This window comes from Varroa destructor, unplaced genomic scaffold (assembly GCF_002443255.2).
Source record: "Varroa destructor unplaced genomic scaffold, Vdes_3.0 BEIS01000006.1, whole genome shotgun sequence".
In the NCBI taxonomy this organism is placed as follows: Eukaryota; Metazoa; Arthropoda; class Arachnida; order Mesostigmata; family Varroidae; genus Varroa; species Varroa destructor.
In genome coordinates this window covers 23,801,339-23,826,100 of record NW_019211459.1, presented here as the reverse complement: position 1 = coordinate 23,826,100, position 24,762 = coordinate 23,801,339, and the positions used below count along the sequence as shown (strand labels likewise).

Sequence of the window (24,762 nt, the reverse complement as noted above, 5' to 3'; positions counted from 1 at the left end):
ATTTAATAGCCACAAAAGCTCACTAGCAATAACTGAAAGAAATCTGAGTGAATCACATATGAAACATCCAAAGGTGATCTGACTAACTGACACGTTTTCACGTCTGTGTGCATTCACGTATTCGTTTCACGTGGTCATTTGTCGCAAGAACTGCCTCTTTTTCCCTTTTTGTCTCACTTTTTTCTGCAGGCACTATCATTGGGCTGCTTCGTATCCTGTTTATGTGGAGAGCAGCCTACCACAGTCAGTAATTAGGTTTCTTGCCAGAAACTGCAAAGACACGCCGAAGATCGCCCTGAATCATTGACGGTGCACGTCACCTTGAAATATCATATATAGATTTTTTTCTAGAACCGCCATTCTGACTGGAGACCGTTGGACTTGAGCATATATCAAGTCATCGATCTTTTCGCGCTGAGTGCGTTGACGAATCGATAAAACTGATAGCGAAATATTTGCGCCTTATATAATCAAAGTGTATTTCGTTGAACAGCTCATTGAAATCTATGCTATTATGTCGGCGATGCGACACAGTAAATACGATTAGTAAATATGGCACGAGAGTCTGCAGAGAAAGACTATACTTAAAGTGAGTAACTAATTGAACAATAGGTTGAAAGGACGACGGGACAAGAAATTAATAAATAAATCTTTTACAATTACTAATATGCATAAATGCCGCCATGCAGATATTCATATGAATAACAAGTCATTTATATTTGAAAGAGAAAGAGGAACGAGCGTATATGGGAAAATAATTGTATCTCCCATTATATCGAAAAATTATCATAGATCGGTAAAACATTAGATAGAAGCACATGACACGCAATATCACGGCATCGATTATCTATACATAGCTTAAGGAATGGAAAACGCATTGGGCGTGCAAAAAGCTGTGTAACCATTGATGGGTTCGGTGAACTAATTCTAATGAGTGGTTTTGATTGTCTTTTAACCTTATACTAATTTTACAAATTCCTCCTAAAAAGGACATTACAATTTCCAATTAGCTGCAAACGTATTTCACGTTCAAAAATGATTATATGATAATTTTAATAATACAATTCGCTCACATCGACAGGTCAGAAGCAGAGAAATAGATTTTATATAAATATATATATATATATATATATATATATATATATATATATATATACATTTTAAAAATATCTAATCTTAATATTTATTTTTAATAAAGGCAGAGATTTATGTTTCATTTATAAATATTATGTTTTGTTTTTATTTTCCATTACGTTACGTTGTCATTGTCAATCGAATATGTTGTATACCCTATTTGCTTTCCAAGGTAAAAAAATATTCGTGTGTTTAACTTATCATGTATCACCTTATAATGTGTATTACAGCGTATAATTTGCTGTTTTTTTTATATATATAAAATCTCTATATATAAAAGAAATCGTTATATATAAAGTGCCCCGTAGCAACCCTCTCAGTTGCCTAGTGACTTTGATGATTTTATAGTCAGCGCGTGGCGGGCCCACATGTATTAACTTATATGCAATATAAACGTGCGGTAACAAGAATAGCCTGTTAATTTTAAGTTTTCTTTCAGATGAACCCGAACTGCTTTCCCGTTCCTGCGCGCAGTTCCATGAATAGCAAAATGGCCTTTGTTGCTCTCCGACTCTCGTAACAGTGTGGTTAGCAGCCGTCGGATCAGACTGATGTAGAAGGGCATTCTTTCCGGAATCATCCTAAATAAACGCTTTAATCACTTGTTAATTTATGCCACATTGAAAATAGTCATTGTTAGATCGATTAATTTTAAAACGAACAAACTGCGTGGGTGATGCAGTCGTCGATACATTGATTTATAAGCTGGTGGTTGCTTGATCTAACATTTGTTCGGCTGAAAAGTAACGTTTACAAAAAGTATCTATGCTGTCTATTAGCTCTGCTTCGTTCAGCAAAAAAGATGACCCATATTGACAAGGTCGCAGACTAGCATAAGCTTTTGATTGATTTTGGAAAAAGTATCCAGTCAATACAATGTTTTCGTTGTTACAGTTTGGGTCTCAATATTTAGTTGACATCTACGTTCTGCCATGTCAGGTTGATATATAGATTGATCAAGTAAGAACTTGTTAGCAAAAGTTGTGTATAATATTGCTATCGATTTGGTTGAGTGAATTATTTTTATGAATTTTACCGATATCTTGTGGTCCTAGAGGTTCCAGAATGATTTTTTTGTGCTATAGATATAGCGATTTTACGTGTAGAATTCATCCAAGTTCAGTGACACTTTTAAACAGCTCCTGAAATAATCGCTACCGTAATTCGCTAGAGTACAATATACTAAAAACTTTTTGCTTGAAGTCCAAGCATGCGATTACAAAATGGCTCTTTCTTTATAATCGAGCTTAGTAGAACCGTTTACACTTCTTTGGATTAGCGCTGGGTTTTTTTTACTGTTAGTGTTTTCCATTATTGCAGTGAGCAAAGTAATCAGAGGCCATTGACAATGCTAGGCAAGATTAATTTTCAGCAAAATGTACAGTGCAACATAAGAACCGTTTACCCGCTAGCCATTTGTTTAAAAAAATCCAGTTCCGAATCTGCTTTAATCTTGATTTCCCTGTTATAACTCTTTCAGATTTCACCAGTGCTTCAAGCAACTTACTACGATGCGCGAAGTGCGACTTCGTAGCCCATAATCATGCTGCATTTGTCTACCACGCACAAGTCCATGCATCTGAACAGTGCAAGCCTTTCGGTAAGATTCCAGCATATATATATATATATATATATATATTAAAGCTTGATGATAACGATAGAAATAGGTCTTTGAGCTACTGTTGTAATATTTAGTTTGTGTTCTTTATGCGTAGAAATTCCATGTCAATCCGTCACGATGAAAATCGCAACTTTATTCTTACTATGTGTCCCTGCAACGAGTCTGACATTTTCTCTCAAAATAATATCTCAACTTCAATAGGCAGGTCAATCATTCACATAATGCGTGCTTTCTTTTCTATCATGCACTTCCGTCTATCTTTGCGGATTGGTTTATTCGACCGTTACCGCACCTACTGACGCTGCTGATACTACCGAAGGCTGTAATTACTGTGACTACCAGACATCTCATTCTTCCGACCTCGGACGTCACATCCGGTATACGCACCAGAGCGTTCTAAAGACCTATTCGTGCGATATGTGTCCCTTCACGGCAGAGCGGGTCGCTCATCTTCAGAAACACTACAAAACTGATCACAATGTCACCATATGACAGAATGTGCTACGCGCGGTACGTTACAGGCGAATTGTGACTAAACAAGCCAACCAGATGGAAGAAGCAGTCAAGAAAATGAAATAGAAAATATCAAGGCTTAGAAGAAAAGAAGTTCTGTAAAGGAAACGCCGAAGCATGGAAGTAGGACATCTATATATATATATATATATATATATATATATATATATACTTGTACTGTATTACGGTTATGATCGTGATTGTGAAGTGGATCCACAGGGCTTTCAAGTGCTGCTGGATTGTAATTTTTTTACTGCAAGGGTAAAACAGTTATTTTGATTCACCACCGATAACGAAATGTGTAATAAGTATCAACCAACATATAGCGGAAACGTTATATTCTCTTTCACAAATGTTTTACGTTGATTCTTCGTATGTGTTCTGCTCATGCTGATCGGTGATCTTCAGCGTGGTCTACTTCAAACCTTTATTAGCCTTGAAACTTACTGAATTATTAACCGGTCTGTGGCTTTAAAAAAATATTTAATGATTTAAAACGAATAGTACAAATCGCTGTTCCGGTTTTACACATGCAATGATCTGCATTCAGTCATTACTTCACTTAAAAGCTAGGAAATGATCGCTTATCATTCGTGATTGTAGTTGATAACATCCCACAACAACAACGAGCTTTCTCTACCACCCTTTCAAAACCTTTTCCGCAAAACTGCAGGCGATGTTGTTCGACAAAGAGCATCAATGTGTAGTGATGTGGAAATACTAATTCCACGCATTATATTCATCGTATTTGAATTGTATATGATGTTTCGAACAATGCATGCTACCTTATGGTTCGAACCTTGGCTTTGTTAAGCAAGTCATCTACAACACAAAAGCCTATCTAGATTTTTGCCTAATTCAACGTGTTATCACAGCTAAATGGCTTTCTTCCTGAGATATACCGCTGTTTTTTAGACACTGCGTGAATAAGCAGTTCTTGCAAACCAGCCTAAGCCATTAGCATTATATACAAACAAATGTGTGATTTTTTTATTTAACTGCAAAGGAACTTAGAAAGACGTCTACCATAAGTAAACATTTATGTTCATATTGTTTGTGAGTACCAATGCGCAATCAAGCTGTTTTCTAGATTTCCTTTGCCTAACGTGCTAAAAAACAATTCTAAATTAACCGTTTACAGTAATGTTAAAAAACATGAGTATCTAGGACTTGGTTCTTGTTCGAAGTCAGCTACGCAGTGCCTCTAACACTTACTTACATTCGTGTCGCGTGCGAATAACAAAAAACATTAATTTTATCTCACCAGTATAGAAAGCATACCAAGCAAGAGAAGTTAACCACATAAACTATCTATAACATAGAGTAGCATGAATGTGCGTTTAGACAAGATTATTTACGCGTTATTTTCTAAGATTGTTTGTAAAATGAATTAACCATTAGATCGTATGTCAGTGCCATGCTATTACGCAGAAGGAGATATTGGATAGGTTGCCAATCTATTGATATCTCCCTTTGGCACTGGTGGGAAACTTGGTCCACATTAAATCCTAACTGTTCCGGCCTAACGTGGCCCGGATATTCCGTAGACACACTCCTCGATATACATCCAAACCAAGTGCTTATATTAACACGTTCGTTAGATTGGCAAAGTTTTTAATCAAATTATTTATTTCAAATGTATTATCAAAGCTTCACCACTTTCAACTGTTGGATCGTAAACATATGATTAGGCTGATTAATGAATCTACAAAAGTTCCTAATCGAGCGCAAAACTGTTACTTTATCATATACCACGCTATTGTTGAGTCCAGTGCGTGTAATGTTTACAGCGTCGTACCGTAATTTATCCAGTAGGATTCGTAATTGTGCATTATATATATACATTTATACATATACACATATGCATGCGTATAAAGTAGAATATGTCACTTCGAAAGTAATCTTCAGTTCAATCTATCGTGAGATCTATTTACTTTCAGCAAATCCTAGCTGACGAGAATAAATTATTTATTCGAGAAAAATATCATTCGACAATGCGATTTCTTCCCTGGTATTATCGCATATGCATTTGTAGAATACAAATATGAAAAACATTTCAATTTAACTTTATTGATCTGAAATAGTAGCTGAACTTCATAGGTCAAGATACGTCTGGTGCGAAAAAGACTGCCGCAGAGCTTAACTTTATAATAATAGCTTGATGTATTTATTTCCAAATAGAAAGTATGCTACAGAAGCGTCTTCCTACAGTGCCAAAATGCTTGCTTAAGCGTCCTAGCAGTAACTTTCAAATAAGCAAAACAAAGACGTGACTATTTATCGCATTATAAAATGTATCCTTGCCATATCTTTGTTGTGCGCACTGTTTGTCGGTGATAATCGATCATCAAGGTAAAATACATGAGGCTACCCAGCCATTACTATACCGCTACGGCCACACTTGTCGGAATATCGATTCCACGAATATTAAACTCGATGTAACTTTTCTGTGGGAAAATCTTAAGTCCACAGAGTAAATGCAGCTCCTTCAAAAATCATACGGGAAGTCCTGGCCGTGCGTTAAAGTGCGTATTGTGGATTTCGACGGTAATTACATTTATTTTATATCATATGGTGAAATATAGAAGGAGTTCAAACATGGCCAAATGCAGGATAATTCGATTTTCGCACTCAGTCACCGCAGACCAATCTTGATGTTTAGAGACGCCTGTTCCTATGAATCCTCAAAACGAATAAACGGAATACTGAATAAGGGTTAGGGAGAAAGTAAAACTTTAAACCATCGTATAGACTAATGAGGTGCGTTTGGAAAATATATATACAGGATTATATATAACGAGCTCAGTAATAATAATGCTGTAAATAGTGTATCTACGTTCGGTGTATGAGCCATCGTTTTCAGCAGAACAAACAAACGTATTGACGTCTCTACGGGTACTAAAGATCATTTGGTTCTCAGAACCGATTTGCCAAGTGAGTAATGTTAGTTAACGATAATGATCTATTAACAGCGAAAATATATTCATTAAAGATGTTTTTCACAAACACTAGATAATGCAATATCATATTTCCAATAACAGTGATGACTTTTTCTTCTGTTATTGTCGACTTGTGTTCTTTCGCCTTATTTTTGTGTTATTTCTTTATGATATCATGTTAAAGACGTGTTAAAAACAAAATGATTTGTTTTTATTGAATCAAAGAATTTTGATTATTTGCTCTATCAATGTAATACTTTCCTGCCAAAGATTGAAAAAAAACTCATAGGAATTTTGGTTCTATAGTACCATGCTTTTTCTTATTGTTTTTTTGCCAAATAACAATTCAAAGTCCAAATTTACTTCAACCGGTACTTCATCTCTTACTTACAAAGCAAAGCATTATAGTATTGAAACAGTACGTTTTGATGTGAGGCCGTTAGATATGCACTTAATTTCTACTTTTTCGTATCTTTCATGTAATCTAATCAGTCGGTGTTTTATATTAATAACTGTTTTTTTAACAAATAAAACTACCTAGAGAATTGTGCTTTTATTTTTTAGCTTATCTACAGACGTTCGTCTTTCTTCATAAAACGTGCTTCGACTTATTATGTTATAGTATTTACATGTTCCATAGCGTTTATATCGGTGGATGAGCCTGTGGGCATGATAATTAGGGCAGGTGTGCTCACGTGAACAATGTGTAATAGCATGACACAAAACCCGATTGCCCAGAATTAAATAATGCGGATAAAGGAAGATGCATTACAAATCATATTTAGATATATGTGTATCTTCATATACCACTAAATAAAAAACAAAGTCTACCTGACGATTTGGTTGTATACATATATTACTGTAGTTTTTTTATTCTTTTAGCTTTTAAGTGTTGGGGATCTGATGTTTATTCGATGGAGGACCTTGCTCAAAGTGAATTGTGCGCGCCGCGCTTTCGGGAATCAGAAGATCACATCAAGTTACACAAATCATTAGCAGAAAAATCCAAAAATGGCTCGCAATACCAAGTCACAAGGATTATCTGAATCCTTCACTAGTGTGTGATCAACGTCTGCTCCGTGAAGTTACGACACAAAATAGGACAACGAAGTCGTATTCTGAAAACCATGCTATTACATTTCGGACAAAGTAAATCGTCTGTCAGGCGAATACCGAGAACTAGAGGTGGGCCGGCACGTAAAGTGCGATACCACTGAAGGAGAAAAATTGAGACATAACGATGTATTCTTCGAAACAAATCATCATGCGATTTCGTTGTTTTGTACAGTTTCATATTTTTTCTTTGTTTTTTTTTTTAATAATATTCGTTGCATGCATCGTAGGGTCAGAACTATTATTAGGAGCTCATGATTGGCCAGCAAAAAAAACTATTTATGGAATGCAGTGAGTGGCGCGCAAAACCCACGAAGCATTGGTTGATTTCCAACTGCTAGATCACGTCTAGGAATTTATTATTGTACTAAATATATAATTGTATTCAGTTGTAACTAGGTAGTGTGCATTATATAGTATGGATCCTATCTAACTAAGTGGATCTGCGCGTTTGCATCACTTTTAAACGATAAATAAACCCAAGAGCTAAATACAAACACAATTTATCAACGGCAGATTACCACTATCAGCGTGTATGTTAAACTTAAAAAATTAAGGAACTGAAAATTTAGCCTTACACGAAACATTATTTCTTAAACCTTTTTTATAAGAAATTTTACTCTAGATACTTTCTTAGAGTGTTGCTCCATAACGCCGTAAATTTGTCAGTTCTCTGATCAATAACAACATGACTGCTTTGAGTCATCCGCTCATATCGTAATAGATAATTTGCTAAAAATTAACATTGTTAATGTTCAACAAGCGGCCTCATTGTCAGATAAACATTACATACATAGGCAACAGGACAGATCAGATGATTGCACTCGGGAACTCGCCAAAAATTGGTGAAGTTAGCAGCACCCATATATATATAGATAAATCTCTAAAAATGTCCTGCGGGCTGTATAAATTCAAGCAAAATGCTCTTGTCGATTCTGCTGCCGTTTTAGTTAACGACGCCCAGATGGTCAAACGTCTCGCCCAGCAGCTCAAGTACAAAGCCCATCGGAGTCCGAACTGCGCCTAGTCTTTCCACCTGATTAAAGACCTGCGAGGAGTCGTGAAAAAGTTGTTATTCTTAGGTAGTAGATATGCCATAACGTGGAAAATGCATTATTTTTTGTTAAAATTTTGCCTGTTTTTATGAAGTGTTATTATTATTCATAAAAGCAGGCGTCTCCTTCTTCTAAGGGATTCTGAGATTCTAAGAGAACATTATAAATAGCAAAAAAATAAACGGTTAACGATGTGGACCCTTTTTACTATAAAAACTTCGAAGGAATCAGTCGAATCAACAAAACACGGATAGATAGAATAATGTGCCGCTATCGATGCATTATTATTTATGCCACCGTTTATTGTTATGCTACATGATATTTCTTGTGAACAGATTGAATTGGGCACACTAAAACCCAACATTGTCACCACTCGGGTTTCCTATAGCCGAAACGTTATGGAAAACAACTGCGATACTGCTTAGGAATAAAGATTCTTTTAGCTAGGTCCGATAATGGCAGCTTCAAATACGGGAAAAGTTTCTCTAACCTTAGACTTGAGACTGCGTAGTCGCAAAGACGCATGGATGAATACGATTAAAACTGGCAAGGCAATACCGAACAGAAACACTAGAACGGACCCCACTAGTGCGACCACCATGTAACCACCACTGAGCATTATCACAAGACAAATGCCCGGGCGTTGGCGCTTCAGTCTGGCAAAAGCTGCCTGATGCCTGTCTAAATAGTCCTGTAACGCCAAAGTCGCCAGCGTAGCGATCATACCAACGAGGAGCTACAAAAAAAGCCAAACAATTACTTATTGATGCTATATCTATAGTGGTACAACACTTACCGAAATACATATATAGTATCTACAACTTCAGATACGTGCGATAAAAATTTTGGTTTAAAAAATTTAGTTGGGTGATAAATGGTATATGTACTCATTATTGTTGGTTGGTCGGCGTGTTGATAAGAGGCCGAACTAGACATTAGGAGACAGCCGGGATATAGAGTTTTAGAGATTACGTGCCGTGAAACAAGTACAGCTCTTGACAGTTTTCCAGTTTAAGACTATTACGGCTTATAGCATTACGTTTTCGATCGACTGCACTAACCTGACCAGGGTAGAAGAAGCCAACCAGGAGAAAAACGATTCCAATTACCGCAAAATAGTTGGTCTGATAGTAAATAAGATTGTTGAGTACTCTGAAAAAAATAATCTTGGTTAATGTATTCAGCAAGTGCGAATAGCAATTCTTATTTAAACAAGATTAACTCCATTGTATATATTACTAAAATTGTATAAATGATCATTATTCTTAAATCGAATAAACGTTATCTTCAGCGTCCAACCTATTACGTCTGTATACCGTTAGGCTATGTTACGATATTAGGGCGTCTACGGACTCACGCAATTTTATAACCAAGCAGTCTCATCTGATAATCAATCAACAGTCTATTTTTATATAAGTCAATCCCTTTGTGCTTATTCCAGTCAAAGTTCCTGTTCACCTACCTGTTGGCCCACTTGTCTAGATCTTGTACATTTGGGATCTGAAATCGTGCCCCGGCTCCCAAGAAGTCATCGATGGGCCGAAACGGTGGTGTAGTAAACGAATCAGTCATGTTTATACTCTCGCTGTGGTATCGCGCAGAATGTATAAAATATGAATAACCTTAAGCTCCACCTGTGAGAGAAGACCAAATGCATCGAATTGCATAAAATTGTGCATGAAGCATGTGTACCGTGACTACGTCATCGCGGTCGTAATTAATTGACTTTATCTTATTATCTTTAGAGCATGATAGCGCAGGCTATTATATTCAACTCATGGGTACTGGATTTTAACCGAATATGCGGTCGAATGTTTAAGGGCTAAAACTTGTTACACTCAATGTTATTTTTAGTTTTTTGCTCAAGCAGGGTTTACTAGCGTAAGCCACATAACCTTCACAGGAAATGCATATGATTTAGCGCTTCGTTTTTCCGTTTTATTAAAAATTAATTTTAAATATGAAATAAATATAAAATGAACCAATAAAAGTGTTAACGTCATTTAAATACTTCCGCCAGATTTGACATTTCTTCAAGGCGCCTAAATATGTAACTTGGTATTAGTGTTTTTGACCTCTATTTATTGCCAAATACCATATACGGGTCGACTGCAGTTATAGCACACATGACACCAATATATTTATTTACAGTATTGTTATATAAAAATTGTACTTTTATTATAAACGAAGGTTCAAGACGGCTTTTGGATTTTGAAGACATCGCCTGATATACATATACCACAGCGCTAGCGCAAATCTGCCAAAAAAACATCTGGCTACTTACGCAAACCTTCACTTCATATGATAACTCTTTGGGTCGTATTTTTTTTTCTTTTGTTTGATTGTATGACACACTCTCGCCGAAACTACACGTATGAAGAAAGAAATTATATAACAAAAGATGCGTTTTATGTCCCTGCCTATATAGGTGCGACCGAAGTCAAGAGCGTGTTCATGCACAATATAAATAATTACAATTACACAAGAATAAATAGCAAATGTTATACTGCAACGATTTTAAATGTTGTCTCAGCTAGACATGCTTCGCATAATTCTGTTGTCGGTAACAACCTTGTTCCATTTGAAATTCTGTTGCTGTTACAGCTGTTATTCGTCGTCATTTCTCCAGTCAGATCAAAGAAACCTATAGTAATTTTCGACATCCACTAATGACTGTTGCTCTTACTTCATAATGAATGCTCCGCTGTTTTTCCCACGTATGTGTCAGAGCCATATTGTTGCGCCGTCTTTGCGCCTGTACAAAACGTTTTGTCGATGACGTATCTTCCTCTGATGAAATTGGCATATTATCAGTCAACGCACACTGCTTCACCACACCCAAGGAAACGTGGGCCACAGTAAAACAAATGGCTTATACTAAGGCGAAATATACACTACTATTTTACAACAGAATGATAGTAAAATCATTTACGAATTATGATGATTGCAGTTTTGCTTTCCTAGCAATATAGTGCTGTGGTACATTTTCTTGAGGCCAAACTTTGAGCTGATGCCATTTTGCACTTGAATGAAAACCTAATTCTCAATGTTCATAATCCCTCGGGACACATGCAGGCCAAAACGCTAACGAACGGTACATCAGCAGATGTGTATGGAATATAGCATAAAAAACTCCGCTTTGGTTATGTTAGAGATCACTTCCGTGACGCATATAACACAAGTTAAAATCATTCGACCAATCGACTTTAGTTCTCCTGGTAGGAGGCCGAACTATCTGATAAAGTTAAAGGCAGATCATAAAATATATACTACGTACATCGAATACTTCTCTGAGTATTATATGTAATAGAGCGAATTAAATTAACATGGCCTTCAACTTGCCCATATTACTCATAAAGTTAGCCCACACTGTTTCTCATTGCAAGTTACTATTAACGTAAAATAAAGTAGCCTATAATAATGTAAGCTTTAATATCTTTACCAGCCACATCAACACACCACGGAATCGCTGTTTTTGCCATCTCGCCGCACAGTCCCTAATAACTACACAGAGCTTCATCGTTTTTCATATTATCATAGTTAACAACGCCCTTACTATTAAGTTGGGGTCGGTAGCTACACAACAAGTCGACTATGGAACAGATATCCAAGTGTCAAATAAAATGCTTTTATCGACTCATTCTCTTCGTTCTATTTAATGCCCAATTTTGAATGTACTTTAACAAGAGACAATTAGTGCCACACCTTCAAAACTCTGCTGTTTAAAACTACAGGAAAAGCTGATCTGTTGCTGATATTCGTCTAAGTACGAAATGAGCTGTAAAAAAATTTTTGCTTATCATATTCGACGCACAACTCACCTACTGTGATCACCGCGCCCAGCTGTTGTGCTAAGACAAACTCGCAGGAACAGCACCCGATAGCGAAGGGGCACGGTGTTGCCAGAATGAACGCATGTTTTAGTGAAAGCTGTTACTACAATTTCTGCGTTAAGAAAACGGAGAGAGAAAAAGAGATGGAGAGGACGAAAGTAGTACCAAACGATCATAATGACGACGTGCGCGACATCGCGCAGACTTTAATGGATTATCAACAGAGAAAAACTTTAAATTTCTCAAAAAAAAATGTAGGGCGGGTAGTTTAGAAGTTAGTTTGCATTGATGGAGCACAGGCGTGTTCTGCTAAACAAAACCGTGTACAGTATACAACTATGCTTGCCCAGTATGTAGAGCTTCGAAAGAGTTCGAGGACCGGCCACTGTTATACATCTATTAGGTACAGAGCAGTCGAAGGGCACCTTCCTGCTTCGAACTTGATTATTAGTGATTATTAATTATTTTAACGTCCAACTAGCTGCAATGGTCAGTTCCTAGAAAATTTAATCTAAAAATGTTCATGTATGCCATTTGCAAACAGGGTACTGGGACCAGACAGGCCGCGGTTGCGAGATTGGTAGGGTGCCGGACTGTAAATCATGAAGATTCAGGTTTCAACCTCAGTCGAGACCCAGTGTCCTATTTAAATTAGTGAATCCTTAATGTCAGATCATCACACGAGATTTTTGTCAACGTAAAGACCGCTATTTGCCATATATTCAAAACTCATTCTTACTGTACGGCATCATTTCCCGTAATAATATTTGTAATATATATAATATAATGTAATAGATATTTTGAAAGTTTTTCCTTCTTTGAAAATCTGCACTTTCTATAAGCATTGACGTTTTATGTACCTAAAATAGAATGTCCGGACGATCCAGTCCAAGTCATGTTATGGGAAAATTGTTAATCGTTTAATGAAGCTTGTTCTATCTTGAATGACTGTTTTGATCAAGTCCTTTTAGCAAGAGTTATAGAATTGTCGAATTAACTGTAGGATTTAGGGCTATAGGGTCAAGTTCGTTTCACTTTGAAAAATGTCAGTTTGATGCCCTAGACTTCGCACACTTGTCCTAGGAGGTTGATGTACTTTTCCTAATAGGATTGTAATTTACGCAATTTAGAAAAGAATGAAAATGAAACATATCGACTTTAACCTATTTATTATCTTTCTCATACTAAACCCAGTTTGAATAGGGTTCGGGGGTACATTGGATTTCAACCAGATAATTAGATTACTAAAACCCGTTTTCTGGTTTCGTTTATCTGGGGTTTGTTATGTTTGGCTTCTATATGAACGTTCGAATACAAATTTAACCCATCCTAGACAAACTGAACACACATATAATAATTTTCAATACAATCTTTTTATTTTTTACTTGTTTTAGACGAGTCACTGAATGCATCGGAGGCATACAGAATGTATGCTATGCCCTTCTTTATTCTTTTTTTAAGCATACATCCCCCACTCGTGCCCATATCCACAGACATACGCCGTTCTCGCGGATGAGGATGGCGTATCATACGAATTTGTACATTTTTATAATTACACAATATGAATGTAATAGTAAGAATAATAATAATTGCTAATTATCATGATCTCATCGCATCGCTATTCTTCGTAATAGTCTTAAGTAGAATTAATTAACTATTTATTTGTAGTATTATGTTACAGGCGTGAAACTCCACCAGACGGCTAGTTCACGCATTTGTGCGCAATGATCGAAGGTTGGCCGTTACGTCGCTAAACCTCAAAATATCCCTCTTGCCCCTTGTTGGTACGTATATACCATTTTCAGTCCCCATTTGTATTTTGTAACTGCAACGATAATCAACGTAGAAAATCTGAGCAACATACTAGTTTTTCAATATAATTATTTATAGAATGATAATAGTAGCACGTTCTCTAAAGTGAATTGCTAGAAAAGTCTTTCATCCTTCTTATTTTCTCCCGTACAAGTATCGCCGCTTTCTTGCAATAAGTTACGGTTCGTAGAACCGAACACACAGATCTTCCTGTGTTATGAATCACGCTGCTAGCGGTCAAGTACATTTTAGTTTCAAGGCGCATATAATCGAACCATCATCAACAAACAATTAAGAAATACATCTAAATGCATCTGTCTACATCTTAGATGTTAAGTTTCTGTGTTGCGCTGAAGTTACTTTTTAAAAACCAACACTTCCCTAGCCAACCAGAATTTCTTAAAGAATTCTGGGTCTATTTTTAAGCACATATTTTTGTGTATTAAAGCATAATCAATTGGAACTCACAACCTAACGTGTTGACCGTTCCGTGTATCAAACTAAGATATAATTTATTAAAACGAGTTATCCAATTGCGTGTAGCCTCTAGTTATTCTAACAACAACTGACAAGGATTACACTTGAAGCAGCAATGTCGTACTTAGGTTGCTTCTCCATTAGTGAGTTGTTAAGCTATTCGGTCGACTGTACAAAAGCATTTCACTCATCTGTTTAACAATATTAGTACGGAAATTAGATAATTCTGACTTTGTTTGTGTGTTGAAACGTATTATTGTTTTTCTCCTAAGCATGAGAAATCAAAGTCAATCAAACTGTTTATCGTTTTGCTTAGTTTCCTCACATATAGATATCTGATAGTTCTCTTTGTTATCGATGTTTCCTTCTAGTCCACTAATTACGCTCTGTAAAATTCTGATGCTTAGAGATAATGTTAAATTACTAATATTCGACGTAATAACAATAATAAATACAAACAAAGTGTACCCGCCACATTTGTTTTTCCCATCCGCTTGGGTCGAAATTAATGCCGCTGGGTTATTGGGGTCGATTCGAGTCGAAACAGACATCCTAAGGGTGTTGAACTGAGTTCATACTAGTAATCAAAAAGGAGTTTACTGCCAACATATCTAGCAGTAGTCACAGAGTTTACACGATCACATAATGCATCTTGTTCGGGCTGCCATAGATCTTACAATCAAAACCTAACCATTCCTCCCAAAAATAAAGAAACGTCCACTAAATAACAAGATACTGCTTAATCAGCTATCTCTCCATCCGTCGTTCTGCCTATTGTTTTCTATAGGCGCTATAATTACCCAAATTGGTCTAGCGAGTACCCGCTCACTGACAAATACTCGATTATTTCAGTGATGGTAAATAGAGGTTAATTCTAATTTCTAGAGCTTAATTGTTATATTCGAGAATCTGTTTATGGTAGAATAGAAGATAGCCCTCGGAATCTAGCACCTCTTGAAGAGAAACCTTCTTAATGTCATGATCGTCACAGCTAAACCATGCGTCACGGTGCTGTCGAATGTACGCCGTATAGTGACCGGTTTCGATTGTTCCCTGTAAGCAGAATAAATACACATATATTATTGGTATTTTTCATTTCACAAATGATTACCTTATATATAAGTTACAATTGAGAAGTTACTCTTTAGTTGCTTTCCACAGAGTATCGATGTCCAGTTGAACTCACTATAGTGAATATTTAAAAAGAACGTATCCATCTCTGCATGGATTTTATTCTATTCTAAGTCATCAATCTTACGTCTGGTGTCAGCTATACGCTAGCTTTTTTCTTCTTCGCTACACGCAAGGGGGGGGATTTCGGAAATGATGAACGTTGACGAAGACAGGGAGTTAAGAGCTTCTGGTTTGTTTCAGTCGAAAGATATATATCTACTTCGAACAGATGCTTTAAGTTTCACTACAATCGAACTTCTAGACAAGATACGCACACCGGTCGGGCAACTTTCCTTGAATATTTGCTGCTTTTCGTTTATCCATTGACATACCTTATGAATGACCACAGCAAACAGGCAGTATTTGTTGAGCAAAGAACCGGCCGAATTTGGTTGCTGGTTTTGTTGTTGTTGCTGCTGCTGCTGCTGCTGACCAGTATGAGCAGCTGGTTCGGGTTTACCATTTCGTCCTGCCATGTAGGGTGCCATATCTAAATATTGCGGGAACTTTATCCTTGTCGAAACTTTTTTCGTAGACTGTTCTCGCCGAAACCTCTGTGAGAAAAAGAGTAGGAAAAAATTATAGTAGAGTCATATTGGTTTTTGCTTAATAGACTTTATCCAGGCGGATATTGGGTTTTATATAGGTTGATGAGAGACTTTTTTATACGGCACTCCTTGCTGTGTTGCGATATCGGATCTGGATAAGATCATAATTTACATCTTTGTATGATATGAGCGCCTGCATCTTATCAGTATTACGACTTACAATTTAATTAAAACAAAAAACAAATTTGATATAAACAGACAAAACAAACAAAATGGAGGAAACATTTTCACTGAGTACCTTACTTTCACAAAACGAGTTTCCAACGAAGTCGTGCCCTTACAACAAGCCGAACACAGACTAAGCATACCTTTTGTACTTAAACTACTGTACATACAGGATGTTTCGTTCTAGATACTATAAGGTACAGTAAAAGTAGAATTTACCTTTAGGTGAAAGCTGACAACGATGGGTAACTTTTTCATCGTAAGTTGTTTTGTGGACTCTTGATACGAATGACATGACGAGCACTCAACAGAATCACCCATATGTTCGGGTCGTGTGAAGCTGTCCAAACAATCAGTGAGACTCTTCGGTTCAGAGCCGTGCTCAGCGGCGTGACTTGGCCCGAGATCGAGTGCTATATCCCAGAACGGTTCTACCGTTGTCGAAACGCCTCGACATTCCTGACATACGATGTCCGACTGTGTGCTACCGGTAAAAATCTGATCGATAATACATCGACAGTCACCCGCATGTGACCCTGGCGACTCTTCTGTCTGATGCTGTAAATGCGACCTGGACGCGTGACGATGCAAAACGTCGAGGATGGCCATGAAGAACTCGTGAGCGTCCTGTTGTTCATAACCGGCTAGATGGCGAGCGTGCGTCCACACGAGATGTAACAGGCGATACGGGACGTGTGGCGTGGATTTGCCTGAATAGAACTCCTGGAAGACGTCGCCCATCTCGCAGACAAGACATGTCTGCGAATGAGGCAGTGAGCATTTGTGCCGATCGGCCAGAAAGTAGTCACGCAATAACGGCGTATGCGTAAGACACTGGACGATACAATTCATGAAGCACGTGTTTCCGAGATTGAATAGGCCACGCAGGCCGACCGGTGAGTTGCTTGCGATTTTGATTCGTTTCGGGTGACGGCGCAAAAGCTCAAGGCCATCGGAGTCGGGGTCCCACGCGCCACATGTTAACAGCTCCCGTAAACCTAGCAAGCGAGCCAGTCGTCGCCGGGCCTGCCGCGCAACGATGTCTAACGATAAATCATATAGGTAGTCTTTGCAAGCGAAGCAGTATAAAATTCCATGAGAAATGTCACACGCTGAAAACACAAACATTTATAAGAAGCCGATAAATTAATAATCTGCTGAACTCTGTCGAGATATTAGAGTACTTCCAGTTCGATAGCTTCGATAGAAGAAAAACAAACATTTTAATTTTTTTTAACTTAAGTTTTATATTTCAAAAATTAATTACATACGGAATTAATACTAAAACTTCTCTTCTCAGTAAAAATAAATGGCCTGATTCTATGTTTCACAGTCTGTTATTACGGGAAATCCGCGATTACTTGGATAGTGACCGCTGGCGCCGGCCACACCTATACGCAGCTAGATGCCAAAAGGATTGTCGTTGGCCACCTATATTTATCAAGGCTCGATTTTAGCAATAGGTTTATCTCGATTCGTAAGCGTTTACCAATACAGTGTTAATGACGCTTACTGTTCTGGAGAAACATAGTAATAGAATTTGCGATTTCTATAGCAGCGGCCAAAATATGCTAGCAAAAGGATTTTTACGAACGATTTTATATATTTGAGATTTTTTAATCAATTTGGCTGATTTAAAAAGTAATATCTAAAAGTTCGAGTCACGCTACTCGATACACGCGATGGAGGTACATAATTTGTTTTGATTAGTTAATTTTTTTTCTAGCAGTACAATTATAATAGCATGCTAGCACTATACATGTATATGTTGAGCATTGTTCGAGCGGAATTTAGCAGTACATTTCAATAATATCATATCAAAAGCATACTTGGTAACTTATCTAATATTAAGGTCCCGAAATAGTGGATTGAGAAATTCTTCAAGGTCAACAACTAATATGTAAGTGATTGAGTTAAGACTGATCGACAAGGATCCTCAGCAAACTGTCATTTTTTTCAAATTCTGTCTCAGAAATCGTTTTTGCTTACCTAGAAGATGGCCGCTGGTCCGGCTGTGCTCGTGAACATGTTTTTCGACGAAACAGCCGACGAATACACAATGGAGACACGCATGAAGTCGTACGCTGGCGCGCGAGCCTTTACAGGAGAAGCATCGACACGTTTCCGCCTAAAAGGAAAACAATCGCATTGAATTAAGCAGCTTTCGTTCAAGAGAATTCAAATTTATTATTGCAATCTGACATATACAAATTATATATAAACAACATCTGTACATAAGTCCTACCACTATTGAAGCCAATGTATGAATTAACACGTCCTCAGTTCATACAAATTACAATTCATACATAGAGTTTGTCCAAACAAAAATACCTCAGACTTCTTCAGCAAAATGACCAATAGGGTTGCCTTAAGTTTTGCTCTTTTTACCAATTATCTTTGGACTAGTATAGAGTCAAAGCTGCCTATATATCCATGCAAAATAAAACAATGTCATCTCATATATTCGTGAATTTAAATTAACGCCTGTCAGTTAGTAACACATGGTCTCGGACACGTACCATCAGTATTTGCTGGTGTGTTCGTAAAGAAGTGAGTGACAAAGATTAGTAATGACAGCTAAATGAAACGCTATATTAGCTCAACTCGTATAGGATAACACTCCTAATAATTTGAATTTATACAAACGAACTTCAAAGCTGTGACATACATCATAAGTTCTTTAATTTCAAGCTGAATGACTTGCGGCTTCTGTACAATCGAAGACTTATCGAAGAAATTTGACCGTAGGTAACATTAATACAGAATAGTAATAACAATAAAGCTATTTGGATGATGTGGCTGACATCGAGGTTATCTCTCACATGGTTATGGTTAATTTTCAATTTCTGAAAACACTGGAACAAATGGTAGTGTGTGGTACTAGTCGGCTCAATAACGAGTGCCATGTAAGTATTTTGTCTCGTCTGATATTCGGTTGCCAAATTAATGAGCCGCTTAGCTAATCAGCCAATTAACACAGCTGTCTACTTAGCCGCTCGCAATAATGGGCGTATTTCTAATAAAGGCTTGCTTTGACGCCAGAATTTGTTGTTTCAAGCCCCGTCAATGACATATACTACACAACATGTGTGACCAGATGTATTGTTTTATACTGAACAGAGTCAGGGGGCCCATTGAGAAGCGGCTAATTGGGGCATAACATTCTTGTTAAACATTTTTTCTCTGGGCATCTGTCTGCATCTGTTTTTTGTGCAGTACAGGACCGGGCTCTAATAAATTCGAATCAGAACCTTACAAAATCCTACATCATGAAATTCAATTGAGTTTGTCTTAAGATTAGGAAAAAGATAAGATGAGGTTTGCAACAGGAGTGTTATTGTTAAAAATTTAATGTGCACTTGAGCATGAGTACATACTACCTATTTCCCTAACTACAATCCACTTTTTTCGCTCCTGTTAGTGGTCACATCGGTCAGTTTATCTATTTCTTGAAGGTAACAACTGAATCTTAATTGAACAAGGACAAATATTACATCAGACTGCCCAACGTAAATCCTCGAAGGAAAACTCTTCAATCGTTTCAATCAATAGCTTATATCCCTAAGAGTTCGCATCTTGATAATCGTTCCTTAACCTACCTTTTTGGCGAGCGCTTCCCGTGTACATGGCGACACGTAGACGGCACAAAGGACCCGGAATGCTTCAAGCAGCGCATCCCGTTGCTCATCGAAGTGAGGGCAGCCTTCACCGCTCATCTAAAGCGAACGAAGTAGAACACGTATCAGGTTATTTAGAATGCACGCCAAATGGTCACAACCCATTGAAATACTCTACTATCCTGAACTAAATTTTGCAGTAAAAAGCCCTTTCTATTTCCCTTTGCCATTGCTGGCTTTCAGCTAAGTTGAAAACATTAAGATTTATTTAAGCTTGCAGTAGCGTGTCCCTTGTTGCCTTTCGATTATCTTATCATCGTTCTATGTATGCATTTAGGAAACCTCACGATCTACTTGCTCTAGAGGGTGATTCCCAGTGACACACGCAGGCCCATACCAAAAAGCGTATGAAAGTATACACACAGCCGCGAGATGTATCACAAGCTGATAAAGTATGCCTGATTGATAACATTCACAGCTGTAAGTAACTCATTTACCGACTCATGAGCACACCCACTCACACACAACTGTCTATGCTAAATAACATTGAAATTCAAAGGATTTTGCAATGCGTTGTCATTATTTCAGTATATATAGTATGCTGTAGCATTTGGAATTTTTGGATCGACTCGTACAATGAAAAGCGACGCGACGGCTGTGAAGACGGACGGATCGAATCTGCTACTTCGGCGGCAGATGCCGTGTGCTCAACGCGCGTTCCAAATGATCAGCTGTAGTGAGACACGTTTCTGTTGCTGTTGCAGGTGCTGTTACGGCTGCAATTGCGAAGGCCGCAACTGACACGCTCGACACAGAAGTTGTTGTACTAGTCCTGCTGACGATATTCGTTGAGGTGGCCCGTCCTGTTGCTGCTATTGCCCGCCAAAGTCGCGCTATTCATTATTGTATTTCGTTGTAGTATTACCGCCGTGGTTAAGCTGGTTGTTATATTGCTATTAATTATGTTGCTAATTCTGTTCAGGAAGACAGAAATGGATATTCGACGCATGACACCGTCAACGTTCTACGCTTTCTTCGACTAATGCGATGTCGACCACCCATGCATACGCCGGTCAGATCATTCCCGCCGGCTCCACGGGGTTCACTCCGGGGTTCACTCATGACGATTCACTGTTGAGCGGTCACCAGTCGCCAGGTTATATATTGCCCGACGATATACTCGGCGCACCACACCTTCAAACAGGGCACCAACTAATTCCTATAGTAGTTGTTGGTGCTTTGTATATAGTTGGCCCACCTCTCCACTACCGTCTACACATGTAGACACAGCAGCGCAGAACTTCGAACGTCTACACCACTCTAGGTACACTTGTGGTACTTACTGATCATGCAGAAAACTTTCTAGATCAATTCTAGTCAATAGAAAACAAGCTAGCAAAAGAAAGAGGCGACGATGACGACGACATGAGTCACCCTTCTACAGCAAGAACTCCTACTGTGTCGTCGCGATAGCCCAGTCTGTAACCTTTTTGACTGCTAAAGTTAAGGTCACGTGGTGGTCGAGGTTCGAGTCTAGGCATAGATGCACCGTTTCGTGGCCGTAGCCAACGATCTGAAGCAATTTCTAACGGCTTCCATACTGGACATGCAACAGAAATTTTTTCAACTGTTCCTTCTGTTATATCCGATATTCGAGTATGCCAATATGCCCCCATTTTCTCAGCCGGTTTAGACAAGGACGTGTTCCGGTCTTTGTGCGCATGCATACTCACAACTTCATTACCTATCTAGCTCTTTTCTTTTACTAGTAGTAAAATCTACACGTATTTGTTCCCGCTGTTTGCCTCGTTACGGCTGCCCGATAAAAACAGCCTGCCATGATACTCTCTAGCTGTCAACGGGCTGTACACTCTTAGCTATGTACAAACTAGCGCCGATAACCACCGCTGTAACTAGCATAGCAGCAACCGGCGACCCTACAAATTTCAACGACTTACAGTCTCGTTCCTGCTACAGCCGTCCGTTGCTTTCGCGGTTTTGAGACTCGCTAGACTAAACCATCCCGCCGATCACATATCGGCAGCTTCCTCAGTAGAAGGCAAACGACTGTGTTGTCTGCAGATATGAAGTCAATCAACATCAGTTATGAATACCGAAATCTTAGCGTGTCGGTATATGTCAATCTAACACACATGCTCGATACATCAGCAGCAGAAAAAAAAAGGCGTGCTTTTTTTACTGTAAATGCCAGAAATTGCCAGCCTCTCAGCACCTGGTGCAAACAAACGAATTCGATGACAACGAATTCGAATTTGGACATGACAACCTTCAAAAGGAAAGGAGGTTACCTACCACTGCTATCAACTCCCCAAATCACGCCGCAGCACGTCCCATAGAAGCCGTCCCCTGAAGAGCTTTTACGGTGTGCCCAATGCACCGGTCCACAACGCCGCAACACCGGTTGCATCCGCCTTAGCAGCTCGATGCGAAATTTCCGCAAGCAGTCAAACACATGGACGATACCCGCGCCGTTATCGGTCGTCTTCTATCTCGAGGTCTGTCCGCAGTTACGTCCGGATTTCTATGGTACCTATCTCTGCTGTATATTCGTGCTTATACAGTCCCTTTTTAGATTATCACTCGAACCGCTGGCCGACTACAATGGCAACAGTGGATACCACTGCTCTGCTCGGCCTATCTCAGACTACACTCGACTACTGATAACAGCCACACATCACAAGCACACTGACTACATGGGCAACTACACCGACTACGGGAATGAAGTGGCTTGCGACGCGGTCGACTTTACATGCGACGCAGCGAGACTGTGTGCTGGTGAATATTTATAGCAGCAGCAGCAGCAGCAATTAAGTCTAGTATGATAATGAATGAGAAATAGATGTAATAATGAATCGTATATAATACAACTGATAGCATAATAACATCTACTTGTAGCAAAATGCAGTTGTTCCGACACTACACACTCAGTTCTACACCCAGACAGAAGACACATACACTACAAACTGTGTGGAAGTTGTTCTGCGCCTCAGACTGCTGCTGCTTCTGCGACTGTTCGTGATTGTGGTAATGATAAAAGATAATTTGAGTGGACATGTGCACGATCTTCTACGATTTACAATTTTTCCGTTCGTAGTGGTTTTGTCCAACAAAGAGCAAGGCCCTTGTCCTGTCGTCGTTTCCCTGTGACAGACAGGCTACAGCCTATCTGCCGTCGCTCCGTTTGGGAGCTGGGTAGATTGGTACTGTCGTTGTTGTTGTTGTTGTTGCCGCTGCTGTCGCTGGTCAGGACCGCGAACGCCGTCCGACGGCTAGCAGCCTGAGCAGCTGAGCGCATTTGGCGTAAACGCTACGGTTGTTGTCGTTGTATCCAACAGAAACAGTGCTCACGTCGTTGGAGGTCGCGCCGACTTATGCCGCAATTACTACACACTTACAGACAGGCTGGATGAACGAACTGCTGTCATCATCGTCATCTTCGCTGTGTAGCATCGATGTAAAAATAGAGCAGTGGACACTTTATGAACTGCTGATATTTTTCCAGTAGCTGGTGATTGGCCGATCTGATGGTTCGGCCACTGTGTCAGCCGTTAGTGCTGCGATTTCCACAGCAGACAAGATTTCGATAGTATGCAGGACCTTTGTTGCACTATTGTTGATTGCCATCGGTCCAATCGTTCGTGTGCCGAACTACGGCGCTTGCTGTTGCTACTGCTACCATACAACGCTTCCTGGGACAGTTTCAAATCAAGGCGCCGCAGCGATCGCCGCCTCCGTTGTTCGGTCGGCCGGTAAATCTCGGAACGATCTACTATTGCGACTCTGGTTGGGAAGGGTTATGAAAATGACTTAGTGGGGCGCGTAGTCCTAGCGTGACGTCTGTCAAACCTGCACGTAGTTTGAAACGTGCCACCGATGTCCATGTCGATGTTTCCTCTGCGTTTTATTCAGCGGAACGATATTCGCTGTGACTTGGGCGTCTGCGGTTGACGATAGCAGTCGCCGAATTCACCGACAGACAGCCACTCATTAGGTGGCTGGCAGGAATTCGGCAGCCGAGCGTCAAGCGTGAAAAGTGACAGACTGACCCTTCGTATTCGCAATAGTCACATTAACACTTCTGTTAGATTGCACGAAAAACGAGAAGTGGTGCAGAAAAGTCGGACTGGATGAATGCATTCTGCTTATTTACAGCGTCTCAATACAAAAATCCTCACCATTCTGCCGGAACAGCTTGTCTGCACAAATGTTAGCATGCCGAAATTAAACGGCGGGCCCGTTGCTACGTGTGAACGATTAGACGGGGTTACATTGCAATTTCCCTATTCCAGTTAATCTACTGACGTTCTTCAGCAATTTAAACAACCTGTTGTAATGTTTAGCAAGGAGCTCAGCAACTCGAAGGTTAGCTTGACTCGGTATATGTTGGCTTTAAGTAGATTTTAAAGTGTAATAAAGAGGCGTTTTTACGGTTGGCTGATTGACTCGCGTTAAGAAAAACATTTGATATGTCATATAAATAGAAGATCAATTCTATTTCTGTGTCACCAAAACTGAATGATATTTTTTAACTTTTTCGCTTTTTTGGTACTAAAGCTCACACTGTGGAATCTTTATTGAAAACGAATTAAAAAGAATTTTTTTTTATGAAAATAAAGTTTATATTTGCCCACTCCCATTTATTAGAAACTGGTTCGAAGAAATCTAAACATTTTCATCCCAT

General features: G+C 38.9%; 3 protein-coding genes and 1 long non-coding RNA gene across 17 annotated transcripts in view; 2 read left to right on the top strand and 2 right to left on the bottom strand.

Annotated features, from left to right (window-relative positions):
* The first annotated feature begins 1,441 nt into the window (after nucleotides 1–1,441).
* On the top strand, nucleotides 1,442–18,902 carry LOC111253129 (uncharacterized). 4 transcript variants are annotated; one of them, XR_015330197.1, is made up of 4 exons: nucleotides 1,442–2,734; nucleotides 3,075–12,611; nucleotides 12,753–17,920; nucleotides 18,416–18,902. It is a non-coding gene; the product is annotated as an uncharacterized LOC111253129 (long non-coding RNA). The 4 variants fall into 4 exon arrangements; XR_015330200.1 differs by lacking the exon at nucleotides 18,416–18,902 and having other exon boundaries at nucleotides 1,444–2,734; nucleotides 3,075–8,388; nucleotides 9,817–12,611; nucleotides 12,753–14,394; XR_015330198.1 differs by lacking the exon at nucleotides 18,416–18,902 and having other exon boundaries at nucleotides 1,444–2,734; nucleotides 3,075–8,402; nucleotides 9,817–12,611; nucleotides 12,753–14,394.
* Nucleotides 7,046–9,973, bottom strand: Jwa (PRA1 family protein Jwa). Its single transcript, XM_022812120.2, has 4 exons — nucleotides 9,838–9,973; nucleotides 9,437–9,527; nucleotides 8,866–9,111; nucleotides 7,046–8,368 (listed from the first exon to the last, which is right to left on the bottom strand). The coding sequence occupies exons 1-4, from the start codon at nucleotides 9,945–9,947 to the stop codon at nucleotides 8,267–8,269; spliced, it is 549 nt and encodes a 182-aa protein (XP_022667855.1). The 5' UTR covers nucleotides 9,948–9,973; the 3' UTR covers nucleotides 7,046–8,266.
* Nucleotides 13,563–24,762, bottom strand: part of not (ubiquitin carboxyl-terminal hydrolase nonstop) — a 12,774-nt gene continuing 1,574 nt past the window's right edge. The window contains exons 1-8 of one of the 11 annotated variants that reach the window (XM_086992842.1): nucleotides 22,374–23,807; nucleotides 22,019–22,136; nucleotides 20,696–21,191; nucleotides 20,043–20,159; nucleotides 18,433–18,571; nucleotides 16,663–17,555; nucleotides 16,003–16,224; nucleotides 13,563–15,550 (exon numbers count right to left, since the gene is read on the bottom strand). In XM_086992842.1, coding sequence (XP_086848968.1) covers nucleotides 15,386–15,550; nucleotides 16,003–16,224; nucleotides 16,663–17,555; nucleotides 18,433–18,571; nucleotides 20,043–20,159 — 1,536 coding nt within the window. In that variant the 5' untranslated portion in view covers nucleotides 20,696–21,191; nucleotides 22,019–22,136; nucleotides 22,374–23,807 and the 3' untranslated portion in view covers nucleotides 13,563–15,385. Of the gene's footprint in view, nucleotides 15,551–16,002; nucleotides 16,225–16,662; nucleotides 17,556–18,432; nucleotides 18,572–20,042; nucleotides 20,160–20,695; nucleotides 23,810–24,762 lie in introns of those variants that run through there. The other 10 variants (XM_086992843.1, XM_086992841.1, XM_086992845.1 and 7 more) reach the window with 10 other exon arrangements.
* Nucleotides 24,306–24,762, top strand: part of LOC111253161 (interleukin-1 receptor-associated kinase 4-like) — a 14,484-nt gene continuing 14,027 nt past the window's right edge. The window contains exon 1 of the mRNA XM_086992840.1: nucleotides 24,306–24,443. The gene's annotated coding sequence lies outside the window, so the exon portion shown is untranslated. The remainder of the gene's footprint in view (nucleotides 24,444–24,762) is intronic.

Coding starts and splice junctions, on each gene's coding strand:
- Jwa (XM_022812120.2), bottom strand. CDS start 9,947: ATGACTGATTCGTTTACTACACCACCGTTTCGGCCCATCGATGACTTC. Junction 9,528..9,837: donor CTAGACAAGTGGGCCAACAG/GTAGGTGAACAG, acceptor TATTTTTTTCAG/AGTACTCAACAATCTTATTT. Junction 9,112..9,436: donor GCTTCTTCTACCCTGGTCAG/GTTAGTGCAGTC, acceptor CTTTTTTTGTAG/CTCCTCGTTGGTATGATCGC.